Consider the following 19,823-nt stretch of genomic DNA (forward strand, 5'->3'; position numbering starts at 1 on the left):
CCTCAGTAGCTAGGACTACAGGTGTGCTTGCACAAACAAAAACATATACACAAATACTACATTCTTCCTTGCTTCATTTTTCTCCTCAAGACATATCACTATCATATTATATATTTTTACTTTTTTTTTTTTTTTTTTTTTTTTTTTTGAGGCAGGTTCTCATTCTGCCGCCCAGGCTGGAGTGCAGTGGTGCAATCTTGGCCCTCTGCAGCCTAGACCTCTGTGATCTTCCCACCTCAGCCTCCGGAGTAGCTGGGACCACAGGTACATACCACCATGCTTGACTAAATTTTGTATTTTTAGTAGAAATGGGGTCTCGCTGGGTGCAGTGGCTCACGCCTGTAATCCCAGCACTTCGGGAGGCAGAGGCAGGCAGATAACGAGGTCAAGAGATCGAGACCATCCTGGTTAACATGGTGAAACCCCGTCTCTACTAAAAATACAAAATATTAACCAGGCGTGGTGGCACACGCCTGTAGTCCCAGCTACTTGGGAGGCTGAGGCAGGAGAATCGCTTGAACCCGGGAGGCGGAGGTTGCACTGAGCCAAGATTGCACCTCTGCACTCCAGCCTGGGTGACAGAGTGGGACTCTGTCTCAAAACAAACAAACAAACAAAACAAATGGGTGTCTCGCCACATTGCCCAGGCTGGTCTCAAACTCCTGAGCTCAAGGGATCTGCACCTCTCAGCCTCCCAAAATTCTGGGATTATAGGCGTGAGCCACGGCACCTGGCCTATATTTTACTTATTTGTCTAGCTATTATCATTACTCCAAATTGTTAATTGTTCTTTAAATTTATTATCTGTTCCCTACACTGGAAGAAATCTCCAAGAGGGCAGGAACTTTTGCCTGTCTTATTCACTCCTGTAACCCTGTCACATACTAGGCACTTGATCAATATTTGTGAGATGAATGAATAAATGATTGAATGAGCAAATGAATCCTTCTTCACACTTATATATAGGTAATGGTTGTTGATTCCCAGCTGCTTTGCCTGGATCCTGTACCTTCAACTGGCCCTGGATTCACCCCTCTGATTCACATGCAATTGACCTCTAAAGTGTTGGCTCTCCTTACAAATATTAACATTTAAAATTGGAATCAGAGCCGGGCTCGGTGGCTCAAGCCTGTAATCCCAGCACTTTGGGAGGCCGAGGCGGGTGGATCACAAGGTCAAGAGATCGACACCATCCTGGTCAACATGGTGAAACCCCGTCTCTACTAAAAATACAAAAAAATTAGCTGGGCATGGTGGTGCGTGCCTGTAATCCCAGCTACTCAGGAGGCTGAGTCAGGAGAATTGCCTGAACCCAGGAGGCGGAGGTTGCGGTGAGCCGAGATCGCACCATTGCACTCCAGCCTGGGTAACAAGAGCGAAACTCCGTCTCAAAAAAAAAAAAAAAAAAAAAAAAAAAAAAAAATTGGAATCAGGCCGGGCACGGTGGCTCTTGCTTGTAATCCCAGCTTTTTGGGAGGGCAAGGCGGGTGGATCACTTGAAGTCAGGAGTTCGAGACCAGCCTGGCCAACATAGTGAAACCCTGTCTCTACTAAAGATACAAAAAATTGGCTGGGTGTGGTGGTGCGTGCCTATAATCTCAGCTACTGGGGAGGCTGAGGCAGGAGAATTGCTTGAACCTAGGAGGCGGAGGTTGCAGTGAGTGAAGATTGCAGCATTGCACTCCAGCCTGGGTGACAGGGCGAGACTCCATCTCAGAAATAAATAAGTAAATAAATAAATACAAAAAATTAGCCGGGCATGGTGGTGCACGACTGTAGTCCCAGCTACTCTGGCATCTGAGGCACAAGAATTGCTTGAAGCCGGGAGGTGAAGGTTGCAGTGAGCCAAGATCACGTTACTGTACTCCAACCTGGGCAACAGCGAGACTCCATCTAAAAAAATAATAATAATGGTATTAGATCAACTCAGGTGAATTTTTATTGAGCAACTTTGCCCTGGAGTGAATTCTCCTGAGTCAATTTAATTCTTTGATAAATGTCATATAGTGGTGCAGTTAACCCAAAACAATTTTGGCCGTTTTCATTTCTCTGAAGTTATTGTCACTGTGATCATTTTCTGGTTAATTTTTACAATGATGATTCAATCCATACATCGGTTCTCTCATCTGTGTCAGCTTCAAGCAGTAACAGCTTCCCTCAGATAGCTCCTTGGCCTCAGGCTGCTCCTTGACCATCTTGGGCACATTCTTGCTCTGGGGACTTGGTACCAATTGTTCATTCTGCCAGAAATGCTCTTGCATCTGTGTAGCTCATCTCAGGCTTCCTTCATATTTTTTTCCTCAAGTAATCACTTTTGCTGACTACCCTATTTAAATTCAGGTTCTACCCTCCTCCAAACCCTGACACCCCCTTACCTTATTTATTTATTTATTTATATTTTTGAGACAGGGTCTTGCTCAGTCACCCAGGCTGGAGTGCAGTGGCGCGATCTCAGCTCACTGCAACCTTCGCCTCCCAGCCTCCAGCAATCCTCCACCTCAGCTTTCCGAGTAGTTGGGATTACAGGTGTGCACAACCACACCCAGCCAATTTTTGTATTTTTGGTAGAGATAACGTTTTTCCATGTTGCCCAGTTGCCCAGGCTGGCCTCAGACTCCTGGCCTCAAGTGATCTGCCCACCTCAGCCTCCCAAAATGTTGGGATTACAGGCATTAGCCACTGAATCCAGCTCCTGTATTTAACGTTAATGCATACTTATCATTTCCCTACATACATATAATATACAAATTAATTGTGCTGTTTATTTTCTGTCTCTCCCAGCTGGAATATAGGCTCCATGAGGGCAGGAATTTTTAAATCTTTTATTCCCTGCTGTATCCCCATTGCCTATAACAGTGCCTGGGAAGGAGGATTGCTTGAGTCCAGGAGGTCCAGGCTGCAGACAGCCATGGTCACCCCACTGCACTCCAGCCTGAGCAACAGAGCAAGACCCTATCTCAAAACAAAAATAAAAACAAAACAAGAAAAACAGTGTCTGGGGCCCTGTAAGCACTTCAATAAATATTTGTTGAATGAATACCTCCTGTCATTCTGAGTTCTATTTGTGGACACTTTCCATTGAGTCTAATATTTCAGGATCAAAATTTGCAGCTCCACATTTTGTTAACATTGAATCCTTCCCTCCGTCCATTTTCCCTTGATACATTTTCAACTTCACAGTTTGGCTGCTGTGAGTTTATTCTGTGGTGCTTATGTTTATTGGTAATAGTCACTGTGAATCTGGTAAGATGTTCTGTTTTTATTTTCTGAGTAATCCATGAGAAAAACTGTAAGCAATCCCCCATAGACACTCCAAAATTGTCTGGCATGGGCTTTGCTAATCTGGGTTTTCTTTTTTTTTTTTTTTTTCTTTGTTTTTCTTTTGAGACTAAGTCTCGCTCTGTTGCCCAAGCTGGAGTGCAGTGGTGCGATCTTGGCTCACTGCAACCTCTGCCTCCCAGGTTCAAACAATTCTCCTGCCTCAGCCTCCCAAGTACCTGAGATTACAGGTGCACGACACCATGCCCAGGTAATTTCTGCAGTTTTGGAGACGGGGTTTCACTATTTTGGCCAGGCTGCTCTTGAACTTCTGACCTCATGATCCACCCGCCTCGGCCTCCCAAAGTATGTTTCTTGACCTGAGTGCTGGTTACATAGGTGTGCCTAATTTATAAAAAGTAAATGAGCTCTATGGGCTTTTCTGCATGTATATATTAATTCAATGATTTATAAAGAGTCAGCCGGTGGCTAGGCCACGATGAGGGAGGGGAAAGGTAGTATTGTAGTCAGAATGGGGCTAGGGCTTGGATTTTAAGATTAACTCTAAGTGCAGCCCTTTGTCTGACCAGAATGGAGGCTTCTAGAGAGCCCTGGAGCTTGATGAGGCAGAGCAGAGGAGAAGGAGAAGTGTTCATCCTCAGGGACTGTCAGCCAGAAGGCAAGGATGGGTATGGGATGTCACCTACACAGGAGGTATCAATACCAAACGTTTATCAAGCACATACTATGCCAGTCACTGCTCTAAGTGAACAGAACAGCTGGGTGCGGTGGCTCACGCCTATAATCTTAGCACTTTGGGAGGCCGAGGTGGGCAGATCATGAGGTCAGAAGTTTGGGACCAGCCTGGCCAGCATGGTATCTACTAAAAATACAAAAAATTAGCCGGGCATGGTGGCGTACACCTATAATCCTTGCTACTTGGGAGGCTGAGGCAGAATAATTGCTTGAATCTGGGAGGTGGAGGTTGCAGTGAGCTGAGATCTCGTAACTGTACTTAAGCCTGGGTGACAGAGCGAGACTCCATCTCACGCACACAAAAAAAGTGAACAGAACATACCTGAATACCTGCCCTTCTGGAATTTACATCCTGGTGGGAGATGAGTTGAGAGAATATACTCTCTGGGTGCCAGGCTGAGGTTAATATACAGGGGTTATTGCTCCAGTATACCCAGGTACTTGGTGGCTGGGGTAACATGCCCCTTTCACTTCCATAGTTCCACTAACTGCAGCGAGGAGGGGAGAGAGTCCTCCCTTTTACACATTAGTACTCTCTGCTTTGGGGTGTATACACTTCAGTTGGGAGACTGGTCCCACAAAGCAGTGCTGGGGCAAGGGAAGCACTCAGGGTCTCCTTACTTGCAGGAAGGCTCATGCAGATATGGCTCCCACCTCAGCCACATGTAAGTGGATGTGGGCTCTCCTGAGACTCAGTAGCTAGAAGTAGGGCATCGCCTCTGGTGGTGAATTTGGCAAGCCAGATTTTCTTCCTGTAGCCAGTGGCTGGAGGCTCCTACACCCTCCGAAGCCCCAGTTAGGGACAAGCACAGAGATGGTAGCAATGGATCCACGAGGTAGGGATTTGAATGTGGGAGCTGTGGAAGGAGGGTCATGAGGGGGAAGGCAGAAATGCCAGGTGAAGGGAAGCTCACACTTAGCAGAGATGCCTTTGAAAGAAACAAACTCAGCCAAGGCCAGAACAAGTCCTCTACTACATCTGCCAGACTGACAGAGAGCAACCCTGGTGCGAGGAGACAGCCTATTCCCACAGAGGAAGAAAGTAAAGGAGAAAAGACCTCTTGATTTCGAGACACAGAAAGACAAAGTCCGGAAAGGTGGGTGAGTGGAGAAACAGACACACGTGCACACACACATACACACAGATGCGTATTTTGAGTTAGAGAGCATCCAGATTTGGGGCAGAAGGGAATACAGGCATCCAGACTCACCAACACACAGGACAGGGGCAAGCCCCAAAGCCCAGAGAGAAGCAGAGGGGACAGGGAGGGGAGACAAAATGCCCAGCCTTAGCAACAGAAAGCCCTGCACTCACCCTCCACCTTAATCCCTGGTCGTCCTGGCCTCTCTTCAAACACAGTAGGTCCCAGTGAGGTGGTCTGGCTTTAAAGATAGCTGCCAACAATTTCTTCCCATGTGCCACACTCCCATCCAGAGGAGACTTGAGCCATCATTTAAGAGGCTGAGGTTCGGCCGGGCATGGTGGCTCAGGCCTATAATCCCAGCACTTTGGGAGCCTGAGGCAGGTGGATCACCTAAGGTCAGGAGTTCGAGACTAGCCTGGCCAACATGGTAAAACCTTGTCTCTACTAAAAATACAAAAATTAGCTGGGCATGGTGGCAGGCACCTGTAATCCTAGCTACTCAGGAGCTGAGGCAGAACTGCTTCAACCTGGGAGGCGAAGGTTGCAGTGAGCTGAGATTGCGCCACTGCACTCCAGCCTGGGTGACAAGAATGAAACTCCATCTCAAAACAAAAAAAACAAAGAAAACAAAAACTAGGCTATTCTGCTGGAGAGAGGCCACATGGAAGAGGACTGAAGTGCCAGACATGAGTGAAGAAGCCATCTTAGACACCCAGCCTAGTTGAGCCTTCAGATGACTCCAGCCTCAGCCACCATCTAGCTGCAACTACCTGAGGCCACAAGAAGGGCCACCTTACTGAGCCCGGCCAACCCACAGGGCCATGAAAGAGAAGACTGAATTGTGGTTTTAAGCCACTACATTTTAAGGTGTTTGCTACACAGCAATACATAACCAGAACACCCAGGAAAGGCTGCAGCAGCCCTTTTAAAGCTTTCAACACCACCACCCCATGTCCCCTTCATAATACAATCAACACCAGCAAGTCAGACTTTCAGCCTCTTTATTTATTTTTCCTTTTTTTCCTTTTTTTTTTTTTTCTTTCAGGTTCGAGGTCTTTGAATCAGCCTCTTTAATTAGGTACTCTGAGAAGAGGTCAGAATGGCAGGCAGGGGTTGGGGAAGACAGTGCCTCTTGAGCCCCACTCAGCAACTGGTTAGTCATCCTCTGGCAGCTGGATCTTGCTAGGGTCGAAGCAATTGGATTCCAACAGGGGAAGGCCATTGGCCTCTCGGTATTTCACAAGCTTCTCAGCTTCGCGGCGGGACCATTCTTCCATCCTGGTGGTGGCAATAGCAGGGGCAGACTTGAGGGAGCCTCAATGGACACCAATCCCTCATCCCAGCTCCCCATTCCCAATGGTACAGGAACAGGACTCCTGGCAGAGTCCCCTTCAACCTCCACCCCTGCCTCTGCCCCCTACCCATCCCACACTCTTGGACACCCCATGCACCTCTTGTCAGGTAGATAGGCAACAAAGGTGCTGCCAAGGACCAGGGCAATGGAGATACCAAAGAAGAAGACAACTCGCATGTTCCAGAGGTCTATAAGGGGGTCCTTGTGAAAACCATGGGAGTCTGGGTTCTGTGGAAAAAGAGAGGTTAATAAGGGCTTCCTGTTGCCCCACAAAGCCTTATTCTGGCCCTATATAACCTGGGTCTCCATGCGCCCCTCTCTCACTAAATTCCTCTGTTTCCATTCTTAGGACGTGTCAAACTCTTTCTTTCCCACCGCAGGACCGCTGTACTTGCTGCTCTCTCTGCCTGGAAAGCCTTTCTTCCAGCTCTAGTCATGGCTCGATCTGTCTCCTCATTCAAAGTTTTAGATTCATCACCACTTCCTTCAGGAGGCACTCCCTAGTTACCTTGTCTATCAAAGTTGAAGCATAGGAAACTGCTATTTTTATAGGTCACGAAAGGTTGAATATGGGCAATTTCTTATGACTCAACCTAATGAAACAGTCCATTACACCCAAGTCACTCTCTATCCACTTATCCTTCTTAACTTTGTCTTCACATCCTCTCTTCCTTCTGTGTCTCTTTTTAGCCTATGTTAACCAAAGTAGCACACCACACCTTCCCCATTCTCTATCACATTATATTATCTATTATACTACTCTGTATTTTCTAATATTTTATGTGTTTATTTTCTGTCTTCCCCACTGTCATGTAAGCTCTATGAGAGCATGTGCTTTGTCTGATTTCCACGCTGCTGCATCCCCAGTGCCCTGAACTGAGCCTGGCATACAGCAGGCCCTCAATACATATTTGCAGAATGAACACGCATCCTATATATCCAAGCCCCTTAACCAGAGGTTAGTATTGATGAAGTACTTATTATGTGCCAGTGTTTTCATATACACAAACCTCACAGTATCGCAGTGAGGTGAAACATGGTAATAACAAACACGTTCTAGTGCTGAGTACATACTTAAGAAGTGCCAACTGCTGTTCTGACCGTTTTTACTCATTTAATTACATGAGGCAGGTGGGGTGTCTTATTTTTTCGAAGGTGTCTTATTACTGTTCCCATCTTACAGACAAAGAAACTAAGGCACCAACCGGTTATGCTACTTTCCCAAGATCACATGGGTGGGTAACTGTCAGTGCTGCCTGATTTCACAGCACCTGCTATTAATACAGCACAGCAGATCTTGTAGTCCTAAATTCAAATAACAGTTCCACTTCCACCATGTATTCAGTTAAGTGAGCTTGAGCGATCCACTTAAAATCGCTGTGTTTCAGTTTCCTCGTCTGTAGGATGAGTATAATAATAGTGCCTACCTCAAAACGGGGTTGTTTTGAGGATAAGATGAGTTAATCCACGTAGAGTGTTTAGAACACAGACAGGGGCCGGAGCGGTGGCTCACACCTGTAACCCCAGCACCTTGGGAGGCCAAGGCGGGAGGATCGCTTGAGCCCAGGAGTTCGAGACAAGCCTGGACAACATGGCGAGATCTCGTCTCTATTTAAGGAAAAAAAAAAAAAAAAAGGAACGCAGACAGCAACGAGCAACTGCCATATCAGTGTTTAGTATAATCGTTGTTGTACTATATTGCTTCTAATGTGTTTTGACTGCTGTCCACATGAGATGTGGTTTCTGTCTGCAAAATAAAACCAATCCTGTCTCTGGCCCTGGAACGAAGATATCGAGAGACAAAGGAGGAACACAAAGTAGGCAAAATTCCCAAGTCTTCTTTCGCAGGCCACGCAGTCCTCTACTGACTCAGAACGTCCTCTACAGCACCCCAACTGTCGCTCCTGGATTGACCCCTTCGGCGTTCCGTTTTCCCCTCCCTCTCACCGTCTCATAAAAGTTATCGTCCTCGGGTTCTGGGTCCTCTTGCCATTCCACAGTCGGTTCCGGGGGCCGCTTTCTCGCCTCAGTGGGTGGGGCGGCCACAGTCCTGGAGAAGGTGGATTCCCAGCGGACGCGGGCGGCCGGGAGCCCTCGCGTCGCCGCTGCCGCCCAAAGACGGCGAGCGGTCAAACCTAACAGCCCAGCCGCCATGACAGATGGTGCTGCAGGGGCTCAGGGGCGGAGACGGAAATGCGACTGTACGCAGCTGCAGTGGGTGCGAGCGCGACAATTATCGCTCCGCCCCCGCCCGCTTAATAGGTCCCAGATCTGATTTTGTTTTCCAATGAGACGGGGCGTAGAGCAACCCTCTTTGCCTCCAGTTGTCATGGCTTTGTAGTGCCAACCATTCGCTCACTCTTTCGGCCAGGCTGAGAAATTTCTTATTGAAGGGTCTGCTAATTTCCTGGATAGGAAGAAATCGGAGACATTTGGGTTGATACATTTCTCAGCCAATCGCCGAGAGAGTTCCCTCGCCCTTTGGGGAAACAGGTGGAGCTTCCGCTAGTCTTTCATCTTCAAAGGAAGTCAGGCTTCTAAAAAGTCGGCCCTGCCAGATTGGCCAATAGCTACTCCTTTTCTCGACTAGGGGAGCGTTCGCACTGGGTGTGAGGAGGTGGCAAGCGCTTGCCAATCAGAGGAGGCCAGGGCTGGACCCTGGCGGGCAGCGACCAATCGCCGGGGCTGGCCAGAGCGCGCTTCCTTAGTAGGTGGATGGTGGTCGGAGCGCCGACTCCCTTCTCGTCGTCGCCATTTTGAGCTGATGACTGTGGCCGGCTGGCAGTAGGCGGCGGTGAGTTTCCCTGGGAGGGCAGCGCGCCTGGCGCTTCTGCCTGCAGCCTCGGACTTGGTTGTTGCGCGCTCCGGCTCCGGCTGAGCTGGGAGAGTTGGAGGAGGTGGCGGCGGGCCGAGGTGATGTCTGGGAGCCCTCCCTTGACAGCCCGGGCCGAGAAGGTGAGCGTCGACGCTGGTCGTGGGGGCGGAGGTAAGGGGCCCGGGGCGGGGGTGGGGGGGGCGGGCACGTAGAGGAGGCGCGAGGGCGGACTTCGGGCCGGGGGATGCGTGGAACGGAGGGGTGCGTGCAATGTCTTAACCCAGGAGGGGGTGGGTTGGTTTTTTTTTTTTTTTTTTTTTTTTTTTTTTGGTGTGAGCAAAGGCGCGTGCGCGACTGGGACACTGGCTGGGTGCGCGCGGGTTGGGGGAAGGGAGGGACGGATGGGAGTGGGCTGCTGTGGATCACTGTGTCTGCTACGCCGAAGTTTCTTCGTGGGGAAGCGGTTGTCTGCGACTTTGAGTTTGTGCATGGGAGAGGGATGCTGCTCTGTGTTAACTCTGGTGTGTATTGGTCCATGGGGAAATGTTCTGTGGTTCTGGTGTCTTTTCCTGGAGGATTGGAGGGAGGATGTGACTCTGGTCTTTACCCTTGGTGGGGGGTGTGTGTCTGTGACTCTGGTCCTAATCCATGGGGCGGGGCTGGGGGGAACGACTGTCTTGTGACTGGCCCAAACCCTCTTATTGGGTGGAGAGGGGGATTCAGGGAATGTGTGTGTGACTCATTGCCGCTTCTTTTGGGGAGTTCGGGGAGTTCATATCTGTGACACTGATGCTCATCCATGGAAAGGGGACCCAGTGTGTGTAATTGTGGCCCTTACTGTGGGTTCCATATGTGATGTGGGCCCGTAGTTATTTGAGGCTTGTGTCTGTGACTGGCCCTTGGCTGTGGTAGATGTTACTGTGTGACTCTGGCCCCTTTGCCAGAGTCTCTTGAGGGTTTTTGTAGCTGGCTGTCAGCCGCCAGTGCCTCTGGTGTGATTCTAACTCTTGCCCACCTGGGAGCAGGTAACTCGGGTTCCCTGTGGCTTGAGGAGGAAGAGAAAATTGGAGCGTGTGTGTGCGCGCATAGAGCAAAGGCGTGGCAGCAACCTAGAGTTGGGCAGGTGCTATTATTGCCTAGCTTTACCTGATTCCTATTCATAGGGTGGGGCCCGAAGATCTGGGATTCATCCTGACCTCTGGCTGGGTCACACGGTTCTCAGGACTCCCTAAGTTCTACCATAGCCCTGAGGGTTGGATGAAGTGGCTGTTGCTCCATCCCAGTAGAGCACAGTGGTTCAGAACAGCCTCCAAAAGGGCCCCTTTTCCCTGTGGAAAATAGGCTTGAGCCCTGGGGAGAGAATCACCTTGGGACCTTGCTGCACATAAGAGACCGGGCTCAGGGCTGAGCCATTTGCTGTGTGAGGGCCAAGGCTGTGTTGGCCAGGAGCCCAGGGAGGTGGCAGCTGTCTCGTTGCCAAGTTACCCCCTTCACACACCCCCCCAAGAGCCTTTCATGGTCTTTTGCTTCCTTAAAGGGGGCAGCCAGCAGCTTCTTGGGAGGATGAGATGGTACCCTGGGGCCCATGGAAGGAGCCTGGTGCGTGTGTGGGGTCCCCATTGTTGTCGGATCTTGCCTGATGTGCTGAATGTCAGCAAGACGTTCAGCACTGAGAGTCCCCTACCCCCACCCTGGGATGCATCCCCACCCTTGAATTTGTCTACCTGTCTCAGGTGGCAAAGCCCTGATCACACCGTGTGTGGCCTTGCCAGGTCTTTCTTCAAGATGCCCTCTGTCTGCTGAAGGCCTTGCTGTTTTCTAGGGCAGTGGGCTCTAGCCTCGTGTTTGTGAGGAAAGGCAGGAGCAGGCCAAGTATGCGGTACCTTCGCATTATGATGCACAGGAGTGCTGGGATCTGGAAGACGAGGCGGAGAGCCTTGACAACAATGTTTCTCAAGGAGGCCCTCTCTGTCCCAACTGCTTTGACCCCTTTCTTCCCTTCACTCTCCCCAGAGTCCCTGCAGGAAGAATCACCCAGGCTGGCAGATCATGGTAGCAGCAGCGGGGGTGGCTGGGAAGTGAAACGGAGCCAGCGGCTGAGGAGGGGCCCCAGCAGCCCCCGAAGGTCCTATCAGGACATGGAATATGAAAGACGGTGAGTTATCTGTTCCCAGCCTTCCAAACAGCCTAGGCTTGCCTCTATGTGAGAATCAATCCAAGAAGGTGCTAGGATGGGGCTTCTGGGTAGAGGAAACAGCATAGCAGATGGGTTTCCTTTCAGCAGACAGGTATTTGGCACCTGTTGTGAGCCAGGACTTGTGCTAGGCTCTGAGAATGCAGTGATGAATGAGACATGAGACACATCCTTCTCAGTACTCAGGGTGTCACAGGGAGGCCATGCAGTTTACAGGTGGTTAAGAACAGCTTGGTGGGTACCATGGTTGGATGGGAGGGTGGGAAAGGATCAGGAGAAAGGGAGGAATCAAAACTGACACCCAGATTTCCAGCTTGGGCGACCTTGGTATGTTTGTGTGGTACCATTTAGCAAGGTGATGGCAGCCACTGGAGGAGGAGGAGGAGGAGGAGAAGGAGCAGCAGCAGTAGCAGCAGCAGCAGCAGCAGCAGCAGAGGTTGAGGTTGGGGCCATAGCTTGGGGTATGAGGGATGGGTGCGAATGGCGCCATCAGAGTCAGAATTTGCCCAGGACTACTAGGGAACAAGCCAGGTCAGATAGTGGGAGACTCCAGGGACTGTGTGGGCTACTGTTGGCCTGATACTTACTTGGAATGGATACTCTCAGTTATTTCTTCCACCCTGCTATGAACAAGGAATAGCTGGAACACTGGGTAAAATTCAGAAATCCTGAGTAAAATTCAGTGATCCCACACCAGCCAGGTGATTCCGAGGCAAGTGACCCAGCCATGACACTTGAAGATTGCCTAGAAAAGCAGACCTAACTCTCCCAGAAAGCCTCTATTAAGAGTCAAGAGTTAATAGCTTTATAAAAAGAGAGAAAATAATTTTTGAAATGTCTTACAAAGGGTTTCTTCTACCACCACCCCTTTTAAAAACGTAGAATTGTAATATTTTGTTTTCTGAAAAGTCAGCCCAAATTTGAGATAAGGTCATCACCTAGTGTTATTCAGTCTTGACTTTCATTAGAAATGTTTTTTGAATATGCCCTAAGTGCATGTAGGAAAAAAAAAAAAAAACTGTTTTTTGAAGGACATTTGCTTTTGGATGGTATTCACTAGAAGTGCCCTGCGGCCATTTCTGAGTTTGATTATACATACTTTGTTCAAACTTTATTACCAAGTAAAACCATTGACTTCTAAAAGCCCTCAAGTGCAGAGGTTTGAGTTCATCATACTATCCAATTCAAGGTAGGTTTCTGTCATAGGTCAGCACAAGGCTTCTTCTTGCCATGTTTATTTTGTCACTTTTATTCCCAATGCCCACCCCTGTGGGTAGCTGCTCTGTCGTGTTTGATATGTATCCTTCTATGGTACATGCCACAGAAAATATATCATATGGATACATTTTCATAGAAAATGAAAATATGAAGTATTGTTTTGAGTGTGTTTTCAGTTGGCACACATGGCATAGTGCCACAGTCTTCTTTCTGTTTCCTGAGCTTTGTATTTTACTCAGTGTGGAAATTTTTTTTGGTTTTGAGACAGGGTCTCTCTGAGTTGCCCAGGCTGGTCTCAAACTCCTGGGCTCAGGCAGTCCTCCTGCCTTGGCCTCCCAAAATGCTGGGATTACAGGTGTGAGCCACTGCAACTGGCCAGTAGTGCTGTATTTTTAACATCTGTCTGTGTTGCCATGTGTATGTTACTGCTTTGTTTCTAATTGCTGGCAAGAGCATCATGGGGCGTGTCCACTGCATTTTACTTAATTCCCTTAAGAGTAGGTGTCTGTTACTAATTTTGATGTGCTAACATTACCTTTTTTTGCCTTATCTTTTAATCTGTAGTTTTGCCTTTTGCATTTAGATTTTTAATCCGTCTAGACTCCACTTTTGAATATGGCCTAAGGTAGGCTCTGGTTTTATTTTCTTCCATATAGTAGGCAGTTTTTCCAGTACCACCTCTTAAACGGTCCATTCTTTATTGATCTGTGGTACCTTATCTGATTTCAGGTTCCCTCACGTACATGGATCTGTCTTGAGTGATGTAATTTGTTGCATTGGTCTGTTTGCACATTCTTGTGGAAGCACCTTACTGTTACTATTATGGCTTTATAGAATCTCTTAATAGCTTCTTTGCACTTATTTTTCAAAGTTGATTTAATCCTTTGTGGGGCTTTATCCTATAGAAAAAGTTTTATCAAAGTCCCTCAAAAACAAGAAGAATTTTTTTTTTTTTTTTTTTTTTTTTTGAGACGGAGTTTCGCCCTTGTTACCCAGGCTGGAGTGCAATGGCGCGATCTCGGCTCACCGCAACCTCCGCCTCCTGGGCTCAGGCAATTCTCCTGCCTCAGCCTCCTGAGTAGCTGGGATTACAGGCACGTGCCACCATGCCCAGCTAATTTTTTGCACTTTTAGTAGAGACGGGGTTTCACCACGTTGACCAGGATGGTCTCGATCTCTCGACCTCGTGATCCACCCGCCTCGGCCTCCCAAAGTTCTGGGATTACAGGCTTGAGCCACCGCGCCCGGCTAAAAACAAGAAGAATTTTGATTGATACTGTACTGAACTTCTCTGTGAATTTGGGGAAAATTGTCTTTGTAAGTAGTCATCTCATCCAAGACCTGTGTAGAGAATATTTTGAAATTCATGTAAAGAGCATAAAAATCTTTCATTTTCATAAATGGAAATACAGGTCTTATGTATTCTTTGTTAAAGTAATCCCTAGGTACTTCAGTTATTTTCATTATCTTTTTTTTTTCCTCCTCTCTCAAGACGGGGCCTTGCTCTGTCACCCAGGCTTGAGTGCAGTGGCAACCTCCCCAGGCTCAGGTGATCTTCCTACCTCAGCCTCCCAAGTAGCTGGGACTACAGGCACACACCACCATACCCAGCTAATTTTTGTAGAGATGGGGGTCTCGCCATGTTGCCCAGACTGATCTTGAACTCCTGGGCTCCAGTGATCCACCTGCCTTGGCCTCCCAAAGTTCTGGGATTACAGGCCATTATCTTATTTTTAAAAAAATACTTTTCATGCTGGTATTTGCTAGGGTAGAGGAAAGCTGATGATTTCTGTAAGTTGCCCCTGCTGTATGCCCTTGTTATTTCTAATACTTCATTGTTGATTCTGATGTTCTTTCTAAGTAGTTGGTCATATTGTATACAAATCTATCCTGTCACTTTTTATTTCTTTTTCTTCAGTTATAGCATTGTCTAGGACTTTTAGTACCATATTAAATAGTATAAGCGATACTGGGTGCACAAATTAAGATTTACTTTGGCTGGTTGTGGCAGAAAATCCAAAGAATAATGACTTAGACAAGATGGTTTACTTTTCTTTACCATAAAGGCAATCTGCAGATGAGCAATTAATCTAGGACTGATAGACAGCCCCTTCTATGTAGCCATCCTCAGCACATGGTAGTTGAGATAATAGGAAGAAGAGAGAGGAATAAAAGGGAATGTATCTAAAGTTCCTCCATTAAGTATGATGCATCCAGTAAGTTTTTAGAATGTATCCTTCAATAAATCAAGAAAAATCTCTAATCTTTGTTTGCTAAGGTTGACCATAAGTTAAGTATTGAATGTCAAAATCATGTGCTTTTTTTCTCCTATTGTCCATTAATTTCATAAATTGTGGCCTGGCATGGTGGATTGCAGCACTTTGGGAGGTGAAGGTGGGTGGATCGCTTGAGGCCAGGAGTTGAAAACCATCTTGGCCAAAGTGGCGAAACCCCATTTCTACTAAAAATACAAAAATCAGCCAAGTGTGGAGGTGCATGCATGTAAACCCAGCTACTGGAGGCTGAGGCATGAGAATTGCTTGAACCTGGGAAGTGGAGGTTGTAGTGAGCCAGGATTGTGTCACTACACTCCAGCCTGGGCAACAGAGTGAGACTTTGTCTCAAAAAAATAAGTAAATAAAAATTTCATGAATTGCCTTAAATTATATCCTTAGTATTCTTGAGCTGTACCCCACCTGATCATGATATGTATATATGTTTATGACTTCTTACTTTGAAAATATCTCAAATTTACAGAAAGGTTGCAAGAAAAAGTATGATGAATTCCCATATATCCTCTACTCAGAATTACTAATTGTAAATATTTTGCCACATTTGCTCTATCACTATATCTTTACATATGTACACACACACATATTGTTTTTTTCTCAATCATTTGAGTTAGTGGCAGACATGACCTTTTAAGTCTGGCAGCATGTACGTCCTAAGAACAAAGGCGTTCTCGTCCATAAACACAATATACTTACCAATATCAGGAAATTTAACAATTACATAGTACTTTTATCATATATAAAGCCCATATTCAGATGTTGTCACTGTTCTTAACGTCTTTTATAGCTGGTTTTCCCCAATCCAGGATCCAGACCAAGATCACGTATTGCATTGAACTCCTTTATAGTCTCCTTTAATCTGAAACAGTTATTCTTTGTCTTTTGTAACTTTGTATTTTTTTTTTTCCCCTGAACCTACGGATTATATTGAAAACATATTTTAAGATTAGTTGTTTTGTAGAATGTTTCTTAGTTTGGATTTTTTTTAATTCTTACTCATGAGTTCTTGGCAGAAATGTTATTTAAGTGATTTATGTATATTTTTAAAACCTTGTTAGATATTATTAGCTATTGTATCATCTAGGATATCTACACCTGTATTTTTCAGTGAAGTAATCCAATTTTTTTTTTTGAGACGGAGTTTTACTCTTGTTGCTCCAGGCTGAAATGTAGTGGCGCAATCTCAGCTCACTGCAACCTCCACCTCCCAGGTTCAAGTGATCCTCCTGCCTCAGTCTTCCGAGTAGCTATTACAGGCACCTTCCACAATGCCCAGCTAATTTTTTGTGTGTATTTTTAGTAGAGATGGGGTTTCACCATGTTGGCCAGGCTAGTCTCAAACTCCTGACCTCAGGTGATCCACCCACCTCGGCCTCCCAAAGTGCTGGGATTACAGGCACAAGCCATCACACCTGGCCAATAATTTTATTTTCAGTATTTATCTGGCACTGGAATCAAGGTATCCTCATGACATGAAGTGGGCAGCCTTTGCGATTTGTCTCTTTATTGGAGAAATTTGTATAAGAATTATCTATACCTTGAAAAACTTGGTAGAACTCGCCTTTAAAAGCATCTGGAGGCTGGGCGCAGTGGGCCGAGGCCGGTGAATCGCTTGAACCCAGGAGCTCAAGACCATCCTGGGCAACATGGCAAAACTCTGTGTTTCTACTAAAAATACAAAAATTAGCTGGGCATCGTAGCAGGTGCTTATAGTTCTAGCTACTCAGGAAGCTGACGCAGGAGAATCACCTGAGGCTGGGAGATTGAGGCTGTGGTGATTATGGCACTGCACTCCAGCCTCAGTGACAGAGACCCTGTTTGAAAAAAAATAAAATAATTTTTTAAAAAGCATCTGGAGCTGGTTTTTGATTACCGTTTCATCTCTTCTGCCAATTTTAGCATTTTATATTTTCTAGACATATACTCATTTTGTGAAGATTCTTATATATGGGGATTCAGTCCAGCATCTTAGAAATGTTTTATAAAAGGGGTATGTATGCCCTTGGAAGGTGTTTGTACAAAGTGCTCTGGTGGTCAGTTAAAAGTATTCCTCTCTATCCAAATATGTTCCCTTCCTGAGTTCAATACCTGAATTTATTTGGTCTGGATTTTGGATGTTAAGAGAGTTCAGGATAATTTCATCTGAAAATTTATAAATTTATTCATATCTGTAGAGTTCTTTTTTTTTTCATTCTTGTTGCCCAGGCTGGAGTGCAATGGCACATTCTTGGCTCACCACAACCTCTGCCTCCTGGGTTCAAGCGATTCTCCTGCCTCAGCCTCCCAAGTAGCTGGGATTACAGGCATGTGCCACCACGCCGGGCTAATTTTTTGTATTTTTAGTTCAGACGGTTTCACCATGTTGGCCAGGATGGTCTCGATCTCTTGACCTCGTGATCCACCCACCTCGGCCTCCCAAAGTGCTGGGATTACAGGTGTGAGCTACCACACCCCGCCTATCTGTACAGTTCTTGAAATTTTTTCTTTCTTTTTTTGGAGACAGCCTCACTCTGTCACTCAGGCTGGAGTGTAGTGGCAAGATCTTGGGTTACTGCAACCTCTGTCTCCCAGACTCACGATTCTCGTGCCTCAGCCTCCTGAGTAGCTGGGATTATAGGCGCATGCTACCATGCCCGACTCATTTTTTGTATTTTTAGTAGAGAGAGGTTTCATCATGTTGGCCAGGCTGGTCTTGAACTCCCAACCTCAGGTGATCCACTCGCCTTGGCCTCCCAAAGTGCTGGGATCACAGACATGAGCCACCACGCTGGCCCGGTTCTTGAACTTCGATGACTAGAGTTCAAATTGATTATATCAAGAATCTTAAAGATACTCATACCACTGACAGTGATTTCTTGTCCAGGCATTTATTGTAAGGAAACAATTTGGGGCCAGGTGTGGTGGGTCACAACTGTAATGCCAGCACTTTGGGAGGCTGAGGCGGGTGAATCACGAGGTCAGCAGTTTGAGACCAGGCCAACATGGTGAAACCCCGTCTCTACTAAAAATACAAAAAATTAGCTGGGTGTGGTGGCAGGCGTCTATAATCCCAGCTACTCGGCAGGCTAAGGCAGGAGACTCTCTTGAACCCAGGAGGCGGAAGTTGCAGTGAGACGAGGTTGCGCCACTGCACTCCAGCCTGGGGGACAGTGCAAGACTCCCTCATAAAAAAAAAGGGGAGAAACCGGGTTCCAAGCTGAGTTGATGAGGATAGGGACTTCATTTTGTTCACAGCAGTATCCCCAGCACCTAGAACAGTACTTGATGTATAGCAAAATGTTAGGTTAATATTTATTGAATGAATACGTGAACAAATTGTTTAAAAAAATGGAAATCAACCAAAATGTTTGAAAACATGTTTAAGAGATATTTGCCCCATTTGTTACTAATCTTTTTGGTGTTTTCCATGTTTTAGTGTGGTATTTCAAGCACGTAGCAAAGTTGAAAGAATTTTGCAATGAACACCATATATATCTATCCACCATAGATTTTTTTTTTGGGGGGGGGGGAGGGGACGGAGTTTTGCTCTTGTTGCCCAGGCTGGAGTGCAATGGTGCGATATCTCGGCTCACCGCAACCTCTGCCTTCCAAGTTTAAGCAATTCTCCTGCCCGAGTAGCTGGGACTACAGGCATGTGCTGCCATGCCCAGCTAATTTTGTATTTTTAGTAGAGATGGGGTTTCTCATGTTGGTCAGCCTGGTCTTAAACTCCCGACCTCAGGTGATCCACCCGCCTTGGCTTCCCAAAGTGTTGGGATTACAGGTGTGAGCCATATGCCCAGCCCACTAGATTTTACTATTAACGGGAGTCCCTGTCCTGTTGTACCATACTTGCTTTATTACATGTTGATTTCTAAGTTTCTCATATTTTTTACACTCTATAGAGATTTGTAATTTTTACAAAGCTAGATTTATTCTTTTTTTTTTTTTTATGACTGCTGGGATTTGTCTTGCCGAGGAAGACTTTCCTCACTCTAAAGGTGATAAATTTTTTTCTTATGTTTTCTCTTTTTGAGACTGAAGTCTCACTCTTGTCCCCCAGGCTAGAGTGCAGTGGCACAGTCTCAGCTCACTGCAACTTTCACCTGCCGAGTTCAGGTGATTCTGCCTCAGCTTCCCGAGCAGCTGGGATTACAGGCACCTGCTGCCACACTCGGCTAATTTTTGTATTTTTAGTAGAGACAGGGTTTCACCATGTTGGCCAGGCTGGTCTCGAACTCCTGACCTCAGGTGATCTGCCCGCCTTTAGTTCAAACTATTATTATAGATTAAAGGATACACATAACAGGTGTTTTTCTTTTTTCTTTTTTTTTCTTTTGAGGCAGTTTCACTCTTATCCGCCCCAGACTGGAGTGCAGTGGCACAATCTCAGCTCACTGCAACCTCCGCCTCCTGGGTTCAAACAATTCTACCTTAGCCTCCTGAGTAGCTGGGATTACAGGTGCATGCCACCACGCTTGCCTAGTTTTTGTATTATTCGTAGAGATTGGGGTTTCACCATGCTGCTCAGGCTAGTCTTGAACTCCTGACCTCAGGTGATTTGCCCGCCTTGGCCTCCCAGCTTGCTGGGATTATAGGCATGAACCACCACGCCCGGCAGTTTTTTGTTTTGTTTTTTTAAACTCAGTGAAGAGGTCTGCACACCAGGAATCACGTGGGATAGCCGTTTTCCCCAAGGCTGGACCACTTGGTATTCTCTTCCATCTTCCCCCACCCCTCGTTCAGATCATGACATCAGAAAAGCAGGTGAAAATTTTTTTAAAAAATCAGATCGGTCGGGCGCGGTGGCTCA

General features: G+C 46.7%; 2 protein-coding genes across 9 annotated transcripts in view; one reads left to right on the top strand and one right to left on the bottom strand.

Annotated features, from left to right (window-relative positions):
- Positions 1-6,143: 6,143 nt before the first annotated feature.
- Positions 6,144-8,988, bottom strand: NDUFB11 (NADH:ubiquinone oxidoreductase subunit B11). The gene is made up of 3 exons (XM_003939509.4): positions 8,461-8,988; positions 6,611-6,741; positions 6,144-6,437 (listed from the first exon to the last, which is right to left on the bottom strand). The coding sequence occupies exons 1-3, from the start codon at positions 8,665-8,667 to the stop codon at positions 6,314-6,316; spliced, it is 462 nt and encodes a 153-aa protein (XP_003939558.1). The 5' UTR covers positions 8,668-8,988; the 3' UTR covers positions 6,144-6,313.
- A 395-nt stretch (positions 8,989-9,383) lies between these two features.
- Positions 9,384-19,823, top strand: part of RBM10 (RNA binding motif protein 10) — a 39,825-nt gene continuing 29,385 nt past the window's right edge. For 4 of the 8 annotated variants that reach the window (XM_003939496.4, XM_010350161.3, XM_003939494.3 and 1 more), the window contains exons 1-2: positions 9,384-9,468; positions 11,342-11,483. In XM_003939496.4, coding sequence (XP_003939545.1) covers positions 11,467-11,483 — 17 coding nt within the window. In that variant the 5' untranslated portion in view covers positions 9,384-9,468; positions 11,342-11,466. Of the gene's footprint in view, positions 9,500-11,341; positions 11,484-19,823 lie in introns of all 8 variants that reach the window. The other 4 variants (XM_039475338.2, XM_039475339.2, XM_039475340.2 and 1 more) reach the window with 1 other exon arrangement.

This window comes from Saimiri boliviensis, chromosome X (genome assembly GCF_048565385.1).
Source record: "Saimiri boliviensis isolate mSaiBol1 chromosome X, mSaiBol1.pri, whole genome shotgun sequence".
Taxonomy (NCBI): Eukaryota; Metazoa; Chordata; class Mammalia; order Primates; family Cebidae; genus Saimiri; species Saimiri boliviensis.